The sequence below is a fragment of the Perca flavescens genome, chromosome 21 (assembly GCF_004354835.1).
Source record: "Perca flavescens isolate YP-PL-M2 chromosome 21, PFLA_1.0, whole genome shotgun sequence".
In the NCBI taxonomy this organism is placed as follows: Eukaryota; Metazoa; Chordata; class Actinopteri; order Perciformes; family Percidae; genus Perca; species Perca flavescens.
The window spans coordinates 22,996,710-23,019,081 of NC_041351.1; the positions used below are offsets into that span (position 1 = coordinate 22,996,710).

Here is a 22,372-nt window from a genome sequence, read left to right on the forward strand (position 1 = left end):
ATCCTAACCTTAACTACTCGAGGTCAATGCCTAACCTCAACCAATTGGGCTGCTCCGTAGGGCCTAGAACTGCAGTTGGATCCATAACGCTTCAGGGACGTTAATTTATGAAACGCTCCTGTGGGTCAGAAGAAATTACCTATATGGTCTTATGGTTTGGAGGACTTGATGGAGGTTTATGTTGTTTCCTAGGTGCTGCAGTTTTGCTTGTACATTGTTGCTTTCTTGTTTTTTTATTATGTGTGTTATTGTGAGAATTGTCACGCTGACCTGTGCGGTCTGAGGACGTTTCCTTAATGAGGACAACTTTTGATTCTATGTGGTACAAACAGCATGGGATCTACAGGTTCTGAATACATTTTAAGTGCAAAGTTAAAGTTTTGCATTGCAACCGTAAATAGGCAATAGACCAATTAGACTACGAAATCTTACAATTCGAATGGTAACACTGATGATATCAGCAGATCATCTGGCCCTGTTATTTTTTGCTTTTTTAGGTGGTGATCATGAAATACAATACTTACACTTATTAAACTAGTCTTGTGCAAAAAGAGATTGGAATAAACCAATGAGTCAACAGTTTAGTTTGAGGCCTCCATTTTGTTGTCAGTAAAGTGAAGGAATATTTAAAGATATTGTCGTATAAAAGGTGTGCATTGAAACAATATACCTTTCTAGGCAGCTCATGAACCATACGTTCAAAAATTTATGAAAAACTTTAGTACTATAATTCGTAAGTATTCAACTTTTTTTTGTCCCCGTATGCACCACATTGACTGATGCTATAGGTGGCTGGGTCATAAAACACAGGACTTTAATTGCAGGGAGCGGCTTAAAACAACAAGTAATGGCGTCACGGAGCTCCTAAGCAGCCACTGAATCCGGCGTCACGTGACCAGCCGGCAGTCTCCTATTTTCGTACGATATCTTACGTTTTGGTGTGCATACATTTGAAGAATGCGTTGTTCTAAGTGTGGTGTTCTGGGTATGTTGGTTCTAATGGGGATATTTCACTTTCACTATATCACAATGTATACAATACTGAGTGATATCAGTTCATTAATTTTTATTTCATGTTTATTTGAATAGGGACATAGACATTTGTGCAACAAATCTCCAATGTACAGCATCACAGCATTTATAGCTATTGCTATTTTCTACTTAAAACAACATTAAACATTTCCCATAGCATGTGTCATATATTTGTATATTTAATAATCTTGAAATATAAAGTGACCTTAGAATGTAACATCATTTTAAATGTGTAAATGATCAATGTAAAATTGAAATTTACCAGATTAGAAATTCTTGATTCCTGAACTGAGCCTACATAGTGCTCGGGGAGAATGCTTTTTGATGTTAGTTATTTACACACATACTGTATTCAACTAAATAAAACCAGATAATGTGACAGGAGAGGTCTAAAAGCCACAGGGTCATTCAACAAACCTCAACTTAACTTAAGAAAAGGGAAAAAAGAGAACCAAGGAAAATGAATGATTAAACATGATTTAGCAAAATACAAAGATATATCTGAGGGAATACTGGCCATGTTTGGTTTTGTGAAAAAAGGAAGACGAAGATGGTCAACCTGTCTGGTATTAAAAGACATTTGAAGAAGTCACTAAAAGATGACGGAAGAGTAAGTGGCAAGAACATATATTTATGTATAGTTACACATATCAGAAGAATATTTCTATCATATACTAAAAGAATGTGAAGTTTCCTGAACAGGGGGACGGAGGCCTCCTCAGAAGATGGAGATGTTAGCCAGTACCAATATTTTTTGCAGTACATAAAGCCTATGGATCTTATGCTTATGTCAAAAATATTATTAGCACAGACAAACTAAAGTATAGTGTGTATTTTGTTTGTTGAAAAATGATTTTTTTCAACCTCAAATTATGCAACAGGTTACCGTTAGTGAGTAAAAGAAACATTCTGTATATTTCTTTTAAATAATTGCTTAAATAAGCCTAATTTAGAAACAACATTATGTAAATCAGTCAATTCATAGTTGCTGTAAAATGATGAACTGAAACTTTACCGAACTAAAATGGCATGCATTGTGTTTAACTCTGACGGAGGTCAATGATTACAAAGACAACACATGCAGCTCATTATTTTTAATTAGCCCCAACTTCTCAGCCCTTTACAGTGAACTTTTGCAGACGATACCGCCGTGTGTGTCAACAACAGTTTGCTCTCCCTAAAACTTTCAGTGCCACCACTCTCCAACTACTGGCCTGATTGTCTGAGCTTTTGTTTCCTGTTTAATGATCCAACTCTCCATACTGATTGATCTTTTTAATTGCATCCCATTGGACTCACACAGCTTTCTGTGCATCCTCCAGTGTGTGACATAATCCTGTGCTGCCTTCCAGACGCAACCATCATTACCCAACTGATGCTGCTGAGGTGCCTTGTGGTCACAGACTCAACTTCCCTCCAGCCTGCATCTATTATTTAATTTTTTATTTTTTTAATACTGTATTGGAACGATAGCACAGATCTTCACTTTCTAGCCCAGTATCCTTTGGAACTACTTTCAAATTGGATAATTCTGCGGCACATGATTTATGTTCAGAGTCAACGCAGGAAGCAGTGTGCCCTTTCTTTTAGCAAGGTATAAGGTAAAGGTTTAGAGGTTGGGGTGGTGGATGTGCAATGACTTTTAAGCAAGAGACAGTAGTTCGCTTGCGGTCACAGTCCAATACTTAAAGAGGAACTCCTGTGATTTACTATAGAACTTCCATAAAGTTTGGGGTAACATACATTTTGAATAGAATGTGTGTATGTATGTTTTGTAATGGTATTCGTTTTTGTTTCCATATTTTAGTGCAGTAGCGTAACATTTTCACAGCAGCAGCAACGTATCCAATGTGTTAAAGGTCCTATGACATAGTGCTCTTTGGATGCTTTTATATAAACCTTAGTGGTCCCCTAATACTGTATCTGAAGTCTCTTTTATATAGACCTTAGTGGTCCCCTAATACTGTATCTGAAGTCTCTTTTATATAGACCTTAGTGGTCCCCTAATACTGTATCTGAAGTCTCTTTTATATAGACCTTAGTGGTCCCCTAATACTGTATCTGAAGTCTCTTTTATATAGACCTTAGTGGTCCCCTAATACTGTATCTGAAGTCTCTTTTATATAGACCTTAGTGGTCCCCTAATACTGTATCTGAAGTCTCTTTTAAATAGACCTTAGTGGTCCCCTAATACTGTATCTAAAGTCTCTTTCCCGAAATTCAGCCTTGGTGCAGAATTACAGCCACTAGAGCCAGCCCCACAATTAGCTTTCCTTAGTATGTGCCATTTCTGTGTCTGAGGAGGAGAGAGGGGGGGCAAGTTGGTGAGTGGGGGTGTGGCCTTGACCAACTGCCACTTTGCTCGTGTGAAAGCCATGATGTCTCTCTCTCATGGGTGGGCCAAATTATCTGGGCGGGCAAAGCAGAGAAAGGGGAGGTAACCTTTCTCCTTACGACCTCATAAGGAGAAGATTCCAGATCGGCCCATCTGAGCTTTCATTTTCTCAAAGGCAGAGCAGGATACCCAGGGCTCGGTTTACACTTGTCGCCATTTCTAGCCACTGGGGGACCACAGGCAGGCTGGAGGAACTCATATTAATGTTAAAAAACCTCATAAAGTGAAATTTTCATGCCATGGGACCTTTAACGTTACCAATGTTAAATGATATCTATGTTGACGACATTGCAGGGTGTTTCGAATGGAAGAATATTGTCGAGACATTGACATTGTCAAGCAGGGAGCTTGGAGTAGGGAGAACTGTTTCTAAACACTGTGGAAGGGAACGCAGCTTCAGCATTTTAGTTTCAAATGTGTCCGTCATCTGTGATGATCCACCAGTGTGGCACAGTGAAATGTGCTCATCTTTAGGAAACGTTTGGTGCTGCCCTAACTGGGAACAATGTAAACTATCAGTTTGCTTTTCAGCTGAGAAAAAATACGTTTTAGTATCTTTGCATGTTTTAGTCTTTGAATGCTGTCAGGTCATTATTTTCCCTTGACCAACACTTTGGGTCTTGGCTGGCTGTATATCAATGAGATTTTGTTGGGATATTCATGTTCCTCAGAGGATAAAACCTCCATTGTGCCATATTCTGAACTGAATCTAAGAATACAAATTGAAAATCTCCACCTCCTATGATACTTCACCTAACACAGATCCATATAGCCTGATATTAATTGCAGAAATAGGGAACTAATATTTGGGCTTCTCTGTGTTTTGCTCTCTACTATATATATGTTTTCACAGCTTTTATCTGTTATTCTGCTTTAAAACTCCAGTCTGAAGTGGCAGCTTTTGGCCAGCTCAGAGTGGGAAAACGTAAAAAATCTCTTTCACTGTTGTTGTTGTTTTGTTGTTCGTCGTGCACTTACTTTTTTGTGTCAGCTGTGGGGCCATGCTGACCAAACTGCATTATGGGTCAGCGGGATGAATGACCAAGAGGTGCTAAATGCGATACAAGACCGACAGGTCATTTGTCCTCACAGCCTGTGTGCACCCTCTTACACACACATTCACAGATGAGAGAAGTTTTCTTTTTAGCATACGCACCACACACACACACACACACACACACACACACACACACACACACACTTGGTTGACAAACTATTTTCACTGTTAACTAGGGTGGATGCAGCAGCGATCATTAATGTGTGTGTGTGTTTGTGTGTGTGTGTCTGTCTGTGTGTTTGGTCCCATCATTGATTGGAGTCACATAGCTTAGGCTGGCATTTAACCTAACCACGTCAGGAAGGCCCACTTCGACCCTGTGGTCAATAAAATTCATGCGCTATGCATCAAGATGTCTTCACATTCACTAGCTCTGAAAGTCTCCTCTCAGTCAGCCTCCCAGATTCTCAGCATCTGCCTCTGTTCTTTTTTTTTTCTTTTCAATGTGAACATTTTCCAACAACAGGCCATGCAAACAGATCTTTAGTTAACAGGGTGAAATGGGAGCACCGACTGCCACTCAGAACAGCCACATGTGGGCTTCACTCCCCAGATTCCTCCATGGCTCCTTTTTCCTCTCAAAAACCTTTTTTGATAGTCAAAACGTGTAAACGTGCATCGCTCTGTCAGGAGTTTTTACATTTGAATAGGATAACGAGGTCACTGGAGGGAGCCGAGAGAAATGCTTATCTTTTTTTGTTTGTTGTTACTGCAAGCTTCTGACTCTCGCCATCGGCTTGCCAGCTGTTATCATCCGTCTTTGTTGTTTTCCTTAACCGTTGTTCTCTACGTGGTTCGAGCGAGCATCCATGCTGGTGATTCTGCTGAACTGTGTGACCCTGGGCATGTTTCATCCCTGCGAGGACATCGTCTGCGACTCTGAGAGGTGCAAGATCCTGCAGGTAAGACAGTTTATGGATTGTTATTTATTGAATTTATTTTCTTTCCACACCGTGTTCAATAGGGAAAATCCAAGCAGAACAGGAGCAGAATAAATGCTTATTTTCCAGCAGTGGGGATATGTACCTTACCAGGCTGTTCTCATGAACCATTTGTACATACATCTACGAAAAGTAAAGCACTGTAATATGTATGTATACCACGTACTTATTGCTGCATGCACCACATTGACTGCTGCTGTATAGGAACGTTGTGGTCCGTGTAGGGATGAGGTGGAATGGGCATTAAAACACAGGGCTTTTAAGCAGAAGAGCGAAGTTCGTGTCCCGGAAGAAATTAAGGGGAAAACACCAGACTTTCACCCAGGAAACGCACGTTTGTGTCCCGTTTATTTAATCCTAACCACAATCTTTTTTTTTCATTTAATTTTTTTTTTTATCTTTACTCGTTTTTAAGTCATTTTAGTGCTTAAACTTAACTTTCATCTTTGCATGAAGTTTACTTTTTGTCGGCTAAACTTAACTGCATTGGCCTCTAAAACGACTACTATTCGGTACCCGGCTCCCAGTAAAGACAGCTAAAGTTAACTGTCTTGTGCCTGGTCGGCACGTGACATTTTTTTTAGATTAGCCTATAATGATACGTATGCGTTAATTTTGGCACTTATACACACACCACTTACTGAGAAGAGAGAGTGTCCCTAAACCTTCGCCACGCCGCCTGCCTAAGTGTTCTCTTCGTTATCCTTATCCTAAAATACACCTTATAAAGGAATACATGGGATTTTTTGTTTATTTATTTATTTATTTTTTGGCGTGGTATCGAATTGGGTATCGACAATAGTGAAATTTAACTGGTATTAGTATCGACTAGTTAATTTCTGGTAGCATGAGATAAACACTTGATTTTCAATGGGGTCAGACAACACGTCGGAAGACTTCATAAGCAAAAGCCAAGCCATAGTCTTACTTGTTGTCTTCGGGACAAGATCCAAAAATGCTGGATCCTACATTCCCCATAATGCAATGTCAATTATGTCTTTTTGTGAGGCCCTCCCCTGTCTGGTAAGTGCCTACATCTTCATTTATCATCCTTGATCTTTATTCAATTAGACAAGTACAACCGACTGAAAGGCTTTCTAGTGGGACGAGCATGAAGAGGAATGAAAACACACCTTAGAAATATAACATTCACCTACATTGATGTGACACTTTGATTGATAAGGACAGCAAATGCAGAGCAGCGGCCGGGAAACATCAGACATTACAGCAAGATAAAACCCCATGGCAGATTATTCAAACACGTCGAAACTGATGATTGAGAGCAGGAACTCTGAGAGGTATGGGTCCAATTTTCTAAACCAAGGCCTCTGATACTGAAACAATATTTTCCATCACATCTGGCCTCTGTGCCGCCCTCCAATTGCATTATCTCAGATGGGAAAATAAACAACAACATTGTGTGGAGGCGTTTCCATTAATTTATGGACCTCCTTTAACCTAACAAACACTAATGGAGGAGGCATTGTTGTTCTTGTTGTAAAACACAGAGGATAGAAAACCCATTTTGGTCTATGTCGGATGAGGGGAATGAGGCGGACTGAGACGCAGTTGAATGGATCCGCGTTATCTGGCACCGTACATCTTCTGCAGTGACGGTATAAAGTGCTTGCAAAGTGGTTCCAAATAGATTGAATCAGAACAAAGTCCTCTTATTTTCTTGTCCACTGACTCAGTGAAATCGAGCAGCTTCATTCCAAAATGAGATATCTATAATTTTAAAAATATAGAGCCCTAATACGTCTATGCTAGTCCATTAATTGGGTAAGACGTTTACTGATCCAGAGCATCTTCTGAAGGAAGTAATCATACTTTTGGTATTGGCATCAGTAGCAGTATCGAACATTTTTGAACAATACCCACATCCCCTAACTGTAGGATGGTTTGAGTCGAAAAAAGAAACACAAAGAGCCGAGAGTTTGAGGCTGCTGTTGCTGGGCAGCCCGAGCCTATCAACTGCCTACATTGCTCTGCTCAGGGATATGAGATGTGATTTAATTCAGTGGGTCAACTCTCCGGAGCGCAGATGAATGTACAGCCTAGAGGTTAAATGCATTCTCATTAATTCCTCGCTTCCTCCAATTTCAATCTCCCCATCGCTGTTCGCACCAATATGTTAAGAGATCGTAAAGGCACATAAACCAAACAATGTCATGCTCTTGTCTGTCTTTGATTTGTCTCGCACTGTCTGGAACATACTGCCTTTCCAGTTTTCTCTCCATTATCATTCTTTCACATCCCTGTCTTCCTCTTGCACTCTTGGTATGCTGTTGCCTCAGTTTCTCCTCATCTTTTACTTTTTTCAAATGAGTTTGGTTTGATTTCAAATATTTACCTTAATACATGATTTTCAAATACTGATGCAAAAAAAGTCTCTTTTAGTGTCTCAGTCAGACACAGAGGGCTTTTGACTAATTCCAATGTAAACCCATCTGCGATGATATTTGACGCTCTGGGTACCCCTTAGGCCTCGTTTTCCAAAGCGCTTGGTCGGGACCCTTGGCGGCACGTTGTGACGCTCTGGTTCGGTACACATTTGGCGTCATTTTTCAACATAACCACTTAGTTAGGGTAAGGGAAAGATCGTGGGTGGGGTTTAAAAATTTACATTTAAGTGACATGTGGGACAACAATGGGACACGAACCCTGGACTCCTTGACCCACCCACCACCCCAACATACTGTACCTCCTTACGCAGAGTTTCAGCCTTAAATACTACTCGCTACCATCGTCACTCTTCATACTACACCATCTTACAGCACTGCGTCCCAAACAGACGCTAAAGGGAGTCTTAAGCCCCTGACACACTAACCCGACAGCCAACCGTTGGCAGAAAAGGCAGTCGGACTGATCAGTTGGCTCCCCGAGGTCCAAAAAGTGGCGACTTCAGCGTGTAATACGTCTCCATAACAGTAGGCAGCGCTAATCTGTATTGTCACCCAAAAAATGAAAATCTGCAGCTGCTTGGACGAACGCATTACGTGGGTCTGGTTTCTCCGGAAATTCAAAGTGGTGGCTTGTTCAGAATACGATCTCATATTGTACTAAAATAGTTCACCGAAACATGTTTCTGAAAACATTTTAAGCGAGAAATAGACTATGCAGTTGCTTCATTTCGACAAAGGTCAGTTTAAAAGATTTTCGTCAGATTTTGAGAGGCTTAGGTTCATCCCGCTCGTCATTTCCGGGTTAGCACTCCACCAATCAGATTGGTCATGTCCGACTGCCCGCCCTCCGGCGCTACATGTCAGTCAGGTCGGCCAAAATGAAGGCCGACAGCTCCTTGGACGGACGACAGCACGGAACACACTGAACAGACTCGAATCACTGACCTCACCAGACTGTCCAACAGCCAATTATCGGGTTGGTGTGTCACTGCCTTTAGGGTTATCTGATCAAGTGTCAATATTGACGAGTTTGGAGTGACAACGGGTTGGTTAAAACACCAAAGTCACACAATAACACAAACAAACAGTAAAATGGCTGTTTTTTGTCAAAGGAGTCTGGTGGCTTTGAATACAGCATAGATAATGGCTTCAGTCACATTGGAAAGGGCTTTTTGACGGCAAGGTAAAGCGAAGAAAATATTCAAAATATAGCATATGCTTAAACTGATATTGATTTGGTGGCTAAGATACAATCAGCCGATGCCACCATCCGCAGCAGTTCATTGCCTAGCTTCTACTTCAGGACTCCTGTCTGTTTCTCTAAACTGGGGGCGTTCCGACCGCCTTCTATTGTAGGTAATACACTAGCTATGGAGAAGTACATCAAACTATCCCTTTAATTGGTAAGATGGTCAAAAAAGTAAACCAACAAACAAGGACATTTGATAAGGTTATATGTTAGGATCTGAAAATATCCACAATTATCTTCCTTGTGTGTAGCCGAGGGCTAATATGCCAGAAAACTGATTTAGTGCTTGCACTCTCAGATCAGGCCTGTGCTTAACATAGCCCTGCTAACGTCAGGCTTATGATGAAGCTCTGCCAGGCCTCTCCATAGCTCTCCTCTGTGATGCAGGCTAAACGAGCTCTCATCTCCTGACACAGCTAATGGCTACTGTAATGGTCACAGGCCAGTGTGTAGCTGCAGGGTAGAGAAAACGATGACCCACGCTTCATGTGTCAGCATTGTTGAAAGGTTTCATATTTTAAGTGGTGAAATAAAATCAATCAATCAATACCATGTGGCATTATTTACAATTTCTTTTAATGACACTCGGAAGCTTTAAAGCTTTAGCGTGTAACTTTTTTATATCAATGAACGTCCGTTACATTCAAGCCATTGACAAATGAGTTGCTACAAAGTTAATTAAGACTATCAGCTCCACACAACTCTCTCTGGATTTTTCAGTAGGCTATGTTTAAAAAATGGTGTCATCAGGCAACTTTCGCGCACCAAGTGAAGATAATTACATCTTCTGAAGAGTCCATCATGTTTTTTTTAATCCTCCTCATCCTCCTTGGCAAAAAGTAACTGCGTGGAGGAGGGGTGGAGGTGGTGCGCTATTACGGAAGGCTTGTGTCATGTGGATGCAAAAACAGTATTGTTGTCATTGCTTAGAATTCCTCATGGGGGCGACACAAACTATGCACTATAGCTTTAAATTAACTTGTTTTCAGCTTTATTACAACATGGTTGGATAATATCGAAAGTATTCATTCAATCGTTACTCTAGCCATGTCATTACTTTTGTACACACAATCTCAACAATCACAGTTAAATGTTGTACACACATTCATGGTCCCCAGACGATGAATCCTAATGACTTTGGAGATCCCCTAACTTTTCTGCCACCAGTCTTGACAACTATTGAATGGATCGCCATCCAATTGTTGTCAGTACAGACATTTATGCCTCCCCAAAGGTAAACTGTAAAAACTTGGTGATGAAAAGCTGTGTAATGGCAAAACTATGTCTAAATTAGATATACACTCACCTAAAGGATTATTAGGAACAGCTGTTAAATTTCACGTTAATGAAATTATCTAATCAACCAATCACATGGCAGCTGCTTCAATGCATTTAGCGGTGTGGTCCAGGTCTAGAGAATCTCCTGAACTCCAAACTGAATGTCAGAATGGGAAAGAAAGGTGATCTAAGCAACTTTGAGTGTGGCATGGTTGCTGGTGCCAGACGGGCTGTTCTGAGTATTTCACAATCTGCTCAGTTACTGGGATTTTCATGCACAACCATTTCTAGGGTTTACAAAGAATGGTCTGAAAAAGGAAAAACATCCAGTATGCTGCAGTCCTGGGGGGCAAAAATGCCTTGTTGATGCTAGAGGTCAGAGGAGAATGGGCCGACAGATTCAAGCTGATAAAAGATCAACTTTGACTCAAATAACCACTCATTACAACCAAGGTATGCAGCAAAGCATTTGTGAAGCTACAACACGAACAACCTTGAGGTGGATGGGCTCCACCAGCAGAAGACCCCACTGGGTACCACTCATCTGCACTAAAAATAGGAAAATGAGGCTACAATTTGCATGAGTGCACCAAAATTGGACAGTTGAAGATTGCCTGGTCTGATGAGTCTCGATTTCTGTTGAGACATTCAGATGGTAGAGTCAGAATTTGGCGTAAACAGAATGAGAACATGGATCCGTCATGCCTTGTTACCACTGGGCAGGCTGGTGGTGGTGGTGTAATGGTGTGGGGGATCCCTTTCGCCTTCAGAACTGCCTTAATTCTTTGAGTCATTGATTCAACAAGGTGCTGGAAGCATTCTTTAGAAATGTTGGCCCATATTGATAGGATAGGGTCAAACACGGTATTAGTATGGTGTTACTAATAATCCTTTAGGTGAGTGTATATTTGCATTTCTGTAGTGCACTTTCTTGTAACTTAACATCCAACATAAATGTACCAATATATATGTATCTGCTAAACTGTATCCTTCCGGCTCCATACACCTTAACGTTGTCTACAGTATATGTCTGCAGCAAGCAAAAAAAGCATTTCACTGTTTTGCTTATCTGTGGTTTATCCCCCTTCTAACACTTTATCCCAGATCAACAAACCTCAACAGACTGCAGATGAGGTACAAACATCAGAAATCCCTCCGTATAAGAGTGAAAAAATAAGGGATAAAGGAAGATTTACATTGGAGTAGTTTCAAAGAAATGTCAAACTCTGGCTATAATGTATCAGCTTTAATGTTAAAGATTGTCTCTTTTTTTCCTGAAGGAGAAATTTCAATAGAACACATACGGCTCTGAATTCTACAAAACACACTTAACCTTCCATCGTCCCCCCACAGCTACAGTACAAAACGATGTCCGTGGAAAACAAATTAAATCATTGGCAATACAATGAGAACGCTGGGTTACAGAAAGATACACAGAGAGAAGAGAGAAAGAAGGAAGGAGGGAGAGGAGTTAGCAGGCAGATGCCATGGATTTGAATTCCTTGCTGAGATCATAGACTTTAAAGGATAATGGACGGAGCTTCTGGCACTGAAACCTGAAGCCAATACGGAAATGCCTTAAACCTGTATTCTATCTAATTTACAGCAGGGGGCAACTCCACTGGATGCAAAAAGATGTTGGCTTGTATAGTCTACGACAAAATGACCCTACTTTCTCATTCAATTTGTTACCTAGGCAAATATTTTAATAATGACTTTATGGACTCAATCGCTAGTTTCAAGTCTTCCAATACAGCATGTTCATTTCGTATATTATGGTTTCATTTATTTTAAAATAGACAATAAAGCTGTGTATGCTTTAGGGCGTGGTTACACTTCTCCCTGTCAATCATGGTAGAGGCTTAGCATTGCTAACCGAGGCACTGTGTAGCCTACATTAAAATAGACGTGAATTTGTTGTGTTTTTGGGACGCTGTCCATGTTTTCGTCGTAAACTTTGGCCCTCTCATCCTGTGTTTTCACTTTATCAAAGTTAATTGAAACATTTTGGTCGCCTAAAAATGCCTTGTTCAGCGTTGGGTAGCACCTTGCCAACCAAGCTTGCTAGCTAGCGCCAGCGTTAGCAGGTAACTTAACGGAAGGTTTGCCTGTATGCCTTGATTTTCTGTCGTATTCAATTCAGGTCAACTAACTTTATCTATCCGTTAGGAACTTCATTTGTGCCATCAGTGTATAATCCATACCCAACAACACAACACAGTTCACATTACACACGGTCACACAGTTCACATACAGTTTACATACTCGGCAACACAACACAATATACAACACACATCACAAACCAGCAGTAAGAAGGTAAAAACTTACAATACATGAAGTATTAAAAATAAAATATTAAAAAAAAAAAAATTATATACTGTATGTATATATAAATACATGAATGAATAAATACATAAATGAATAGATCAGCTATTCATGAGTCTGATGGATGTAGGCATGAAACTCAACATGGATCTCTTAGTCCTGAATGAGAGTGACCTGTATCTCTGTAGGCCCCAGTACCCTGCTAGATGACTCGCATCTGCCGGCAGGAAATCAGCAACTTTCCCTCTTTTACTGTTTAGCGCAGCGCAGCGCCACTACAACCATAGAAGACACTTGCTTAGTAGCATAATCCTCTCCAGCACCAATCTCTCATCCAAAATTTGTCACGTCCGGTTTCAAAAAAACAACATAATTGCCTAATTGCCAAACTCAAGGCTTCAAAACTGTAGTCCACAAACCAATGGATGACTTCACTGCTGCTACGTCCATTATTTTTACGGTCTATGGCTGAGATTGGGGCTTCTAATATTTGTGTGGAGCCAGAGTGCTTTTGCTACATGTAACTACTGTAGGAGCTTTTAGGACTGATTGAAAAACAGACACACACACACACACACACACACACACACAGGTTAACCCTAACAGCCTGGCATAAATGTGAGGCTGAAGAGACATCAGATCTTATGTCTGCATGAGTTTACCCTGGCTTCTATAAACGGTCTAATAGAGCTAAAAAGTCTAGCTCACAATATTATCTCCCTCCAACTGAGAGGAATGCATCTCAAGTGAATGGCAGATTACTGTTAGCTTTCTCTATTGTCCTCACCACATCAGGCACACAGAGCCTCCATCGGCAAGTGTGGCTGTCCGCCTGCCTGCACAGTGCAATTGTGTGTGTGTGTGTGTGTGTGTGTGTTCCTGTGATGAAAGCATCTGACCCCCGTGATAATAGCATTCAGATTTCTGACAGGCAGAATTAGCATACATAGTGGCTGAGATTTATTTTTCGGAAAGGTTGCAGGGAAATGTTTTTGCGGAATTGATGGCACCTGTTTCAGCCAAGAAGAAGATATACATGTATATATACAACAACTTCCTATCTGTTAAGATGCCCTTTATTAAAGTAGGGACGCACACAGGGACAGACACCAGGAGAGAGGAGAGAGATTCTTTCTGGATTCAGGCTTCATTAGTTGGGCTCTGAGAGACATTGTCTACCGTTGACCAATCACCTTCTGGAAAACAGTTGGAGGATTTGGCCCTAAAACCTTTTTATATACACTTTATTAAGCATATGTTAAAGGATTAACATTTCTAAAGCCATTATTACCAAATATCTCATGAGTGGGTTGTGATGGATCTATAAAGCATTAGTAAGTGACATACTATGGATGATACATATTTGTTCCTCTTGACAACACGCTGCTGAATGATGTGGCGACTTTGATTAGTTATTTAATCTTTTAGTACACTATTCTTAAACGAATCAACCATCTACAGCCATGCTAGCTTTGCAAATTATTGATTGTTTTCTTTATTAAAATAAATAAATAAATGTAATGCTTCAATTGATAATTATTTTTATTTGGGGTTAATCTGTGAATTATTTTCTCCATTAATTGATAGATTTTAGTCTATTAGCTAGTTAGTTAGGGAAAAATGCCTGTCACAATTTCCTGACCCAAGTTGATGTCGTCAGCTTGCTTTTTCTCTATGAACATCTAAAAATAAAACTATGGGCATTTCTGCCTAATAGATGAAAAGAATAATGAATAGATCATGAAAATAGTTGTCCGTCCATTTACTTTTCAATAAATTGACTAATTTCTCCAGCTCAAAATAAATCTATAAACAAACAAATGTAAATGTACTGCATTTATATAGCGCTATTCTGCTCTTAACGACTATTCAAAGCGCTTTACAAACTACAGGCACCATTCACACACATATTCATACACTGGTGGCCGAGGCTGCCATACAAGGTGCTACCTGCTCATCAGTCAAACATTCATACACATTCACACACCGATGGCGCAGCATTGGGAGCATTTCAGGGTTCAGGGTCTTGCCCAAGGACACTTCGACATGCAGGCTGCAGGGGATCGAACCACCAATTGGCAGACTCTACCACCTGACCCGGACTTTCGACTTGGCGCGCGTGTGCTGCGTTCTGGCTGTGCCGCGGTCCTCCACCACGCGCCATACCATACCGGGAGAGTCTCAGAAGCGGAGCGTCCTGCCTGCCCGACTCGCAGATTGTATCGTCTCTAAGTGCTTGAAAGATAATCACGTGTTTATTACGCTAGTATCTACCTTCCACTCTAAGCACTCAAGGACCTGTGGTGTAGTATTAGGTTTTTCCACGTCCAAGATGAATCTTTCGTCGCCCATGGCGTCGTAGAGGAGACGTATACAATATTGGGGGGGTGTCTTTTGGTAAATTGACTGGATTCTTTCGCTGTTTAACTTCCTGCACAGCTGTCCGAACGCCCCTTGGCTCGTGTGAAATAGACCTGCCGTGTATTTTTAGCGAAGCGGAGAGCCGGCTTAGCACACTCTTCTGGGACTCGCCGTGACAGGGTGGTTGGAATATCAAGCATTGACTTGAATGGCCACAAGGACCTCCGTGCTGAAATGCAGAAACGTCATTATACTTTCACTATTGCCTGGGAAAGGAATTCCGGCTTACACCCTATATGGAGATCAGAGTTCAGGGTCAGCTGCAGCACAGACAAGGAGCTGGTAGGTTTTCAGGGACTTGCTGAAGGACACTTCAGCAGGGTGGCTACTTGCTGTGGACTTCCTCCTTCTTGAAAGATATACCTCCTGCCAACAACATGCCCCTGCATTGCCTGGCTGCTGATTATTTAACCACAACAGCTTGTGCTCATGTGCAAAAACACATGGAAATATTTAAATCATGTGCAGGAATGTTTCTGATCTGCAGATCTTGATTGTTCGTCAAGGGCTGCGTCACTGTACACTTGGGCACAATACTGTATCCGTAATAACTGCTTTGACACTTGAGGATTGGGAGTGAGTCGCGTCAAGTCATTAGGGAGGGTTTTAAGTGCACTCAGCGGGAGTGATTAAGTGCACTTAGAACACAAAGGCTCCGTGCAGGAGGTGATGAGAGGGCGTGTAATGTTGGCACTCGCTTGACGTTGACATTGATAACACGCAATAAAGCTTGCTGATGTCTGTTGTGCGCCTGGCGGACACGTGTGTTTACACTTGTTCTCAGGCAATGTGAGAAGTAACATGGGCGTTCACACACACACACACACACACACACACACACAGGGCTGTGTGGGCTGTCACTGTTTAGGCTGAGAGGTACACGCAAGCCTACATACACAATTCAGACAGAGAGAAAGAAGCTGTCTGATCAATACTCCCTCGGTGTGACTTTTTTGACGCTCTGGTTCAGGACCCCTTGACATAATTTTTCAACGTGCAGGGTAAAACCCCTTAGTTAGGGTTAGGGTAGTCTCGCATTGCCAAACGTACATCTCCACAGCGGTGCAAAGGAAGGTCTGGCTAGTCCACACAACATTCCTGGATAGGAGAAAAATGTGCTCTGGTTAATTGGCATTTATTTAAACCGATCACAATCATCTTGGGCGGCGCTAAGCGCTGGACTCAAGTATGGTGCTTCTGCAAAATAGCCTTGGGAAGGAACTTGTTTTGGTGGAACATGTGCACGTAGGGAGGTGAGCTCTGGATTTAAAATTGCTGGCAAGTGTGTGATGAAAATTTTACTCAAAAAAAAAGATTCATATAATTTGATTGTCGGGGTCCAGCTCAGAATTTGTTTCCTGAATTGTCTGGAGTTTAGAATGCAAACACAAAGAAAGCGGAAGGTGAGGGACATCCGGCCAAAAATTATCCCTTAAATGACACGTTGTAAGTGACACACGAGACAAACAGCACACAAACCCCAGCCTTCTGGGTGGAGGTCCTGTGTTGTTTGACCTATCCAATACCCCAACCTGCCTCCTTACGTGGATTTCGGTCTTTTATAATACTGCTACCTTTATCTCTTTTCATACTACATCATCTTACAGCGCCGCGATCGAGCTGCTGCTTAGCCCGGGACGTCCCATACAGACGCAAAAGGGTGCATTGTGTGTCAGTATCTGATGCTGAGAGCCACTGACCAAGCGCCAGTATGTGACGAGTTGGGAGTGAGAACGGATACGCACAAAAACACATGGTCAAACACACACACACACACACACACACACACAGGCTATATACAGTCAAGTACAAGTTATTATAAGCAAGCACATCAAAATGACACATACCGTATACACATGAGCCTGCAGACAATCAAATGTACCCCACACACACTCAGACTGTAGCCGTACACACAGTGAAATACTGCAGCCGACGTAGTCACAGTAACGGGGGAGTGATAAGCCTTCCCTGGGAGATATAGGGAGGCAGTGGGAGAAAAAGATAAGATGAAAATAAAGATGAGAGAGATGGAAGTTAGTGGTAGACCGGAGGAGGAGGAGGAGGAGGAGGAGGATGAAGAGAAGGAATGCCAGTAGCTCACATACAGCAGGAATCCCATCCAGCTGTTAATGCAGGGAGACAAGAGTGGGGGAGAAGATAAGAGTGGCAGAAAGCTGAAGACATAATTGAGCATCCCATTATTTCCTTTTTCTTCATTGGCATAAAAGTTAACTTGTATGGAAACAAAATGGTAGATGTGCTGTATCTAAAATGTAAAAGTGAAAAGAACCTGGTGTGGACAGCTGCCTCTGGTTCTGACCGGTGTTGTCAGTTGATGGTTTGCCACCTTTTTAGCCAGACACATAAATGTAAATTTCACATCAAAGGCAAAACATTGCATTGTGGGATTTCTATTAAAAAGTAGTGTCCGTGCTTCTGTCCATGCTATTGTTTTGTTTTACTGTGGTACTTTTTGTGAGTTTAAATACATACAAGCATACATTTCACACTTAGAATTCGGACACTGACATAAAATGGCAGAGACAGTGCTCTCAGGAGTGAATGTAGTGAATCAAAGTAATATAAAATGTTTGCCAACACTGGCAAAATTACCTAACTTATACTGCTCTGCTCGACTCGACTCACTTTTGGTACCAGGTCTTTTCTCTAATTATCTATTTAGCTGATCGGCAAATCGCCACCATTTGATACTGCCGTAATATGTCTTCAACAGGAGACTCGCTGGATCCTTTCATCTAAAACAAAACAGAGGACCATCTGCGTCAATTGTACAGTGCAGTGTGTACGGCGTAGGTTTGCAGGCTGCCATTTTATAAAATCTGGGGCAAGTGAATGAAAAATAATGGTCGCTATCGACCGTAGCTTGGCTACTTCAAAATTGCCCACAAAAAGTCAAAAACATTTGCTGATGGAAAACCAAGAAAGAGCGAGTTAAGTAGAACACAGCCGTACTATGCGGTGAAAATAGCATTAGCCGTTAGCCACTTTGAGCTTACCAAACAAGTTAGCGAGTAGCTAGAGAGAAAAGTTGGACATTTAACAGCTAAAGACTCAGACAAGTTTCAGTTATTGGTAGAGACCAAGGCAATATTTCAAGGAGACGGTATTTTAGGCTTACGTTCATCAGGTGGCGAGAAACATGACTCCAAATGAATGGTAATGTTGCTCTTTGTCTGCTGGATATGAAACAAGGTAAATGTTTGCTAACGTTTGTATGCACTTTCAGACAGTAAGCTGCTACAACACTACCCAATGCTATAGGTTTTTAGGTACATTAACTAAACTTTCCTATCAGTGACTTGTAAATAATAAATGTACTCTATTATTATTATGAAGCCACAGCATGTTGGAGTCTAAATTTGAGGGAATGGTTAGCAATAGCGCATGATGATGATTAATATAGAAAGTTTAGCTAACTGATAGCATGTACAATTTAAAATTGTATCTGAATTCCATTTAGCTGCTTCTGTTTCAGGGTCCTGGTAGTGTGCATGTTCACTCGTTGTCACACTGTCATGGCTTACTGAGACATTTGTATAGAATGAGCCACATGTCATTACAAATGTGCTCTGTCAAATGTCTACTGTGCGAAATTCCTATAATGTGCAATATTTAGATGTATACAAATACTTTCACATTTTTGCCACTTCGTTACTTAATAGTTACTTAGTAGTAATAAGTCCTGCACCCACAATTTGCGGTACGAAGCTTTAAAAATTGCTCGTTATAAACAATCTGCGTCTGGTAAGTCCTTACAGGGTTCGTCTGGTGCACAGGAAGTGAAGGCTTTTCCATTTCTGGCAGCAGCAACAGTGGTTTGTTTGGAATAAATATAGAAGGATGAGCAGACCACCTACACACAATCAAAAGACTCAAAGACTTTACAGTACTGCCAACACTGCTCCATTGACAAATGATCTCGGAGAGACGCAGTGCAATGAGCACAATAAGCAATAGCAACACATGTGAAACCTGAATAAAAGGTTGGCCCTTTTAAACTGTATGTGAGTTATGATATTCCCATTATAGGATTTCAGTTGTCCAAAGAATATTGCATTACCATCCCCTTATATTATCTGCTTCACCACTTAATTTTGCTTCAACCGTAATTTTGCATATTCATCACTCACTATTTCAAAGAGTTTTAGATTGGATTGACTCACTACAAGTTCTGAGCTGTCAGTTTTTGGCCTATTTCACCCTTTTGTGGCTGTCACGCTGAATGAAAGCCAATTTCATAAGGCGTGTCTGAACAGGGATTAGGCCGGATGATTATTATAATTAACTTTTTTTGTTTTGTTTTCGCATAATGTGAAAGTCTCATTATTCTTTGGGGACATTCCAAAAGTTGCAGAAAATATCCAACGGAGTTCAAAAATTCTGTCCCTGTGTAAATCTTCTCACAGGGAGAGAACGCAGTGGAGGGCAGAACATTTGGAAGTGCGAGAGCAGTGAGCCGTCAAGCACAGGTCACCTGTGTCTATGAACCTCAGAGACAGGCTTGTGTTCGGCTTCTCTGCTCTCCACACGGATGTACAGCCAGTGAACCGTGGTGACAGTGAACTCACACATTTCCATTTCGGTAAAAACTCAACGTGGTGTCATCAGTGTCAGGAAACTCTGGAGATCTTCAGAGCTTTTCCTGTATGTTTGGATATTAAATCCAATCCTTGTTCATCAGGATCACGCAACGCGCTTCGCGCAATGATGTAGTTTCGGGGGAATCAATATCGAGATTGCAGAGGCTGTATTACGATGTGCTGCCACACCAGTACGCTCCAGTGGGAACGCCTCAAGCTGGCATGTCCTGTTGACTTTGATTAATTTTGAAACCCAGCTATCCGTATATTTGTGATCATGTTTGAAATGAGAACAGCATGGAAGTTTAAGCTGGCTGACATCAGCTCAATGTCAATTTAACAAGAGTCCCTAAAGGCTTGGTCCCAAGTTGTATGTGCTAAAGTATGCATGTACTGTATGTATCAGTGTGCAGATGTGTGTGTGTGTGTGTGTGTGTGTGTGTGTGTGTGTGTGACAGTAAATATATGGTCCCTATCACTCTGAGTCTTAAAGGGGATTCTTATACAGTATGATGAGCTCTGCTGGCATGCAGGCTTTAGCTAATGCAAAATAGATGAGTAATTACTCCGCGGCAGAGAAAGAGAAATGGCTCCGTCATCAAGCAAAAGAGAACAGAGATAGATAGGATGGAGTATTAGAAGAGAGAGCAAGGCAGTCATTTTATGCTCAGCATATTTCTGCTTAATTTCACACAACGCTAGTCCTCTCTCAGCCGTGCATCTTGGACCGTAACGCCTCTCAATAGTTGGAAATTCTTGTTATTTTCCCAACAGACTGACGTGCCCCGTTATCTATCTATCTATCTATCTATCTATCTATCTATCTATCTATCTATCATGCAAGGTCCAGTGTGCAGTGTCTTTCGAAAAGCTGATTACTAACAAGGGCTGTTGGTCCAATAGGGCCTTTTCTCCAGACCTTAAATAGGCAAACAGAAACCATTCATACGTACTTTACAGTGATTATCTATTTATCTCTTGCATTAAAAAAAAACATAGAAATGTGCACTAATTAATCTAACATATTGTAGCAACAAGCAAAAAATGTTAAAAGTAAAAAAAAATAGTTTGACATTTTGAGGAAATATAATTGTTTTTGTTTTTATTTGCTGAGAGAAGACAAGAGAAGATTAGGCTCATCAGGCGATTGGCTTAGCTTAGCATACAGACTGGAAGCAGGGGAGCAGCTAGCTAGCTCATGGTCAGACAGCTAGCTATGTCCAAAGTTCAGCAATACATCTACCTGAAGCTAACAAATGTGCAAAAACAACAAGCTGTGGTTTATGGGAGAGTTATAAACTCTAACTTGCTGAACAGTGGCACGTCACAGATACTTCCTGTAGTCTCCGCTGGTTCCCTGGCAACCTCACAGTGACTAAAAAAATTGGAAACATAGCTTTTAAAAGGCTTGGCAAAGCTCAATCTAACTTTATTTCTGTCTTTGCCAACACTTCCAAGTCACCCAAAGGTTCAATTGGAAGTTAGACCTGAATTAAGTTTTTATTTTGTAGCCCTACCTGAAATCCATCTCTTTACATTTTAGTAGACTTAAAACTTTATCGCTGCATTGTAAAGTTCCCTGTACAGGGCCGGTGGGCTGGTAGAAATAAAAAGGTGGGGAAATTTGGGCAGTAGGTTGCCCAGAGGTTAGAGAAGCGGACTAGTAGCCCGGAGGTTTCTGGTTTGAATCCCTAGCAAAATGACAGCTGGCAACCGGAGGGTTGTCAGAATCAAGATCAGATGCAATTCCATTCCATGGCTTTGTGGTGTTTGGATAAATGCAGAATATTAATTAATTAATTAAGAGGTGTTCTATTTAATTCTCTTCTAATGTATAAAGAACAATTTGAGGCAGGGAAATTGAGAGGTAGTGAAGCAGCATTTCTAAGTTTGCTGCTACCCTATGATTGGAGTCAATGGAGGGCATTTTTTTAAGACAAAAAAATCTGTCATCCACAATTTTACATAATCAACACAATATGTATTTTCAATGGATGAGCTTAGTTCTCAAACTAAATTAAAACCTAATCAAGTGAGACTTCCTCACCATAGCCAATATTTGGTGTTATTCAAACTCTAACTGAAAAGTGACAAAGAAAACAACTAAATCATCTAATTAAGCTGATACTCAAAGTTCAATCTAACTAATATATGCAGCATATATATAATCCAACAGTGCAAAATCAGAACATTTTCTGTCTATCTATCCATCCATCCATCAGTATCCTGTTTCCCTTTGCCACAATTTTAACAAATGTATCCATGTCTAAGGTATTTGTTATTGAATTCTCATGGGCAAAGACAAATTCCTTTCCTTCATGGTCCATGGTGTTGCAAATAGGGGGTACTGGAGAATAGCAAGAACTCCCCTTATATTTGGTCTCTTGTCATGAAGGTAGCACATGTCTGTCACACATACTCGCAAGGTCAACAGTAGAGTAACACAGACTACAGTGCTCTGGGCTTTCTAAATTGGAAGAAAATATCAGGTGAGGATCAATCAACAGGGATTGATCCTCACCTGATAGAGAGTCAACACAATACCTATCTCCATGGTAACTTCTGCCATTTGTACCATGGAATAGACAAGTTGGTTCCAGCAGTGAGACACTTTACATTTAATTTAGATCAAAAACACTGAACACAATGTTTGTTCTTTTATCTTTTT

The 22,372-nt window shown here is 41.0% G+C and overlaps 1 protein-coding gene across 1 annotated transcript in view; it reads left to right on the top strand.

Annotated features, from left to right (window-relative positions):
* Window positions 1-22,372, top strand: part of cacna1g (calcium channel, voltage-dependent, T type, alpha 1G subunit) — a 370,250-nt gene that overhangs the window by 106,439 nt on the left and 241,439 nt on the right. Inside the window, exon 2 of the mRNA XM_028567497.1 lies at window positions 5,275-5,386. Coding sequence (XP_028423298.1) covers window positions 5,275-5,386 — 112 coding nt within the window. The remainder of the gene's footprint in view (window positions 1-5,274; window positions 5,387-22,372) is intronic.